This window comes from Glycine soja, chromosome 11 (assembly GCF_004193775.1).
Source record: "Glycine soja cultivar W05 chromosome 11, ASM419377v2, whole genome shotgun sequence".
Lineage (NCBI taxonomy): Eukaryota > Viridiplantae > Streptophyta > Magnoliopsida > Fabales > Fabaceae > Glycine > Glycine soja.
In genome coordinates, this window is record NC_041012.1 from 9372414 (window position 1) to 9375168 (window position 2755).

Here is a 2755-nt window from a genome sequence, read left to right on the forward strand (position 1 = left end):
TGGCGCTAGCACAATGTTCTACTCAAAACATTCAAGAGGCAGAGGAACTTGGTAAATTCAATTTCATGTTCAATTGCTTTGTAATGGAGGTGTATTAATTTGGTTTAAGGGTTAGATGACCACCACCACAAGCATTCCATTCTCAAGTAATTAAGTGTGTATTTGGTTTAATGGTTACAGGACTTTCAAAGCATCCCATAAGTATGTAATAATAAAGAGAGCCTACCATGAAAAAGGGAGAGTTCCTTGCTTAGGAGTGGAGTAGAGGAAGGAAGTGAATGGTAAAGAAATATTCAGCCAATACAAGAAAGTGACTAGCAAGAAAAATATCTAACCAAACGGGTTAGTCTTAATTAATCCATGACTGAAGAACACTCCAGCTTGTTTGATCTGAAAAATATCCAACAATTATTAATGGTCCCGAACCACATGCTGCACTAATCTATAGTTAATCTGAATGAATCATGCAAAAGACAAAACTCTCAGATACACATGTTTTATTCAAAACAAAAACAAAAAACAAATCAAATTCAATACATTGATTAAAAAAGACAAGTTGATTGCCAAAGCCAACCAAAACAAGTAAAACTTTAACATTATATATATAGAGAGCACTCTGCAAAAGTTACAGGTAGCAAATAATGTACACACCTCTCTCACAAAATGCAACAAGCGGCAATTCATGAGTACTGCTGTGCTGTCCAGTGCACATCCTACTTTTAATATATATATTTACTTTGTTTTATTTAATTATTAATTAACTAATACACATTAAAAAGAAGATTGATTTTAAGTTTGAGGTAGAGTAGGTGATGAGGAGGATCAGAAGGAAGAAGCCTTGGCGAGTGACTTGATGGTAACATCGGGACCCAGAACAACTGGTTTAAAATCGAACGTAAACGTGTCGTAACGCAGGAAGAATTCCACCAAGTAGAGCCTGCACATGAGCACCACCAGATTCTTGGCGGGACACTGTTTATCATCCGGTGTGGGCTCCTCCGTCTGGGGTCCGTTGGACCACAAGACGTGTCTCAAGAGCTTTTCCCCGTCGTGGCCAAGGAACCTGTGGGCCACAAAGTCCTCGGCGTTCTCGAAGATCTTCGGATCCTTGGTAGCGAACGGCTGATATCCGAAGATCATCTCTCCCTTCTTGATCTCGTACGCCGCATCGTGGCTCTCCACCACCAGATCCTCCCTGGCCTTCGCGTACTGGAACGGCACCGCGGGCTCTATCCTCAGGACCTCATACACCACTGATTTGGTCAAAGTCATCTGATCCAACGCCCGGAGACTCACCCCTCCTTCGTCCTTAACAACGGTCCTGATCTCCTCCGCGAGCTGCTTGTGTAAACCCTCCCCAGCCAGTCCTAGCCACTTGATCAAAATCGGAAACTGGTTCACTAACCCACCCTGCGCGTTGAACGATAACATGAACACAAGATTGTGGCACGCTTCGTCCCTCTTTATCCCCACGCGCTCCGCTTCGTCCAGAATCGCAGTACCTAAAAGATAATACACCCAGTTAAAAGATACAACAACTAACTAAGAATATGCCATTTGTAATTTTACCTGCTGTCGAGAGACCTTCGTAGAGTTTCTTGTAGCTGGATTTGACAGTCCATGCTGGAAAGGGGATTGACCTGATTAAGAAATCCTCCACGTAGTTGAAGATCCTGGGTAAGCCTAGAGTGGCCAGAGGAGCCAGCTGAGCTGCCAGCCAGGTTTGGACCAGGCTGGGGCCGTCGGAGCCGATTATGGTTTCGGAGGGGTCTTTGTCGGAGAGGAGACGGAAGAGGAAGTTGAAGGTGGCGGAGCCGACGGAGGAGTTGAAGCTGGCCTTGCCGGATTTGCCGGCCAGCTTGTCTTCCAGATCAGAGAAGTGGTCGGAGAGGTTGTTGCGGAAGAGTGGGAGGAAGGTTTCGTGCTTGGAGGCGAGGAAGTTAAGGTAGAAGCGCTTGAGGAGCGCGTGGGAGGGTTCGGTGGTGTCCTGGAAGGCACACGCGCGGTAACCGCCGGTGAAGGAGGTGGAAGGCATGAAGGTGCCGTCGAGAACATCGCGCTTATCGACCTTGGAGTTGTCGAATAGAATGGGGAAGGAGACACCGTCGAGGAGAGCGATGACTCTAGGATTAGAGGAAATGAAAGGACCCGGTGGCATGTTGGTTCGTATAACCGTAGAGTTGTACTTTTTAATTCGTTCGGCAAAGAACTTGTCGCGTCCTTGGTTGTAGAAATAGTCATGTCTGTCACTCATGGGTCCAAAGAAAGGAAGCCCGTAGCTTCCAGGGATGGGTTTCAGGGGAAGCTTGCTGTCGGAAGAAGCCATTGGTGATTGTGCTAAAGGTGTGTGCTTGCTAGTGTAGTGTTGTGGCAGGGTGAGACTGAACGAGAAAGGAAATGACCTCAATTCAAATATGTATACTTTTTTTTTTCAGAAGTTGATGGGTCTACAACGTGTAGTGTGGACGCAATAACTATATAATAATAAGGTAACAATGGCGGGCTCCATTTTCATCATAATTTTTTTGCCCAGCGAAGCCACCTACCTGTCTTTAACGTTGTACTGTTCTTGTGTCCTTTTGCTTTTTTAAATGAAACTCTCTCTGGGTGAAGTCACGTGCGATGCGTTGCGTTGCTTAGAATACCAATTAGTCAATTACCGTTGCAGAAAGTATGTTCACACTACACGGTCATAAACTCTTTTTTCTTTTCTTTAGAAAGTACATATAGCACATTTAAACGCAAAGGCAAACGG

The 2755-nt window shown here is 45.2% G+C and overlaps 1 protein-coding gene across 1 annotated transcript; it reads right to left on the reverse strand.

Moving 5' to 3' along the window:
- Nucleotides 1-487: 487 nt before the first annotated feature.
- LOC114373542 (allene oxide synthase 3-like) lies at nt 488-2535 on the reverse strand. The gene is made up of 2 exons (XM_028331023.1): nt 1570-2535; nt 488-1502 (listed from the first exon to the last, which is right to left on the reverse strand). The coding sequence occupies exons 1-2, from the start codon at nt 2324-2326 to the stop codon at nt 823-825; spliced, it is 1437 nt and encodes a 478-aa protein (XP_028186824.1). The 5' UTR covers nt 2327-2535; the 3' UTR covers nt 488-822.
- Between the last annotated feature and the right edge of the window lie 220 nt (nt 2536-2755).

Bases quoted from the DNA above. Each gene is read 5' to 3' on its own strand.
- LOC114373542 (XM_028331023.1), bottom strand. From the start codon at position 2,326: ATGGCTTCTTCCGACAGCAAGCTTCCCCTGAAACCCATCCCTGGAAGC. The intron at 1,503-1,569 runs GTAAAATTACAA...ATTATCTTTTAG, and splicing joins CGAAGGTCTCTCGACAGCAG to GTACTGCGATTCTGGACGAA.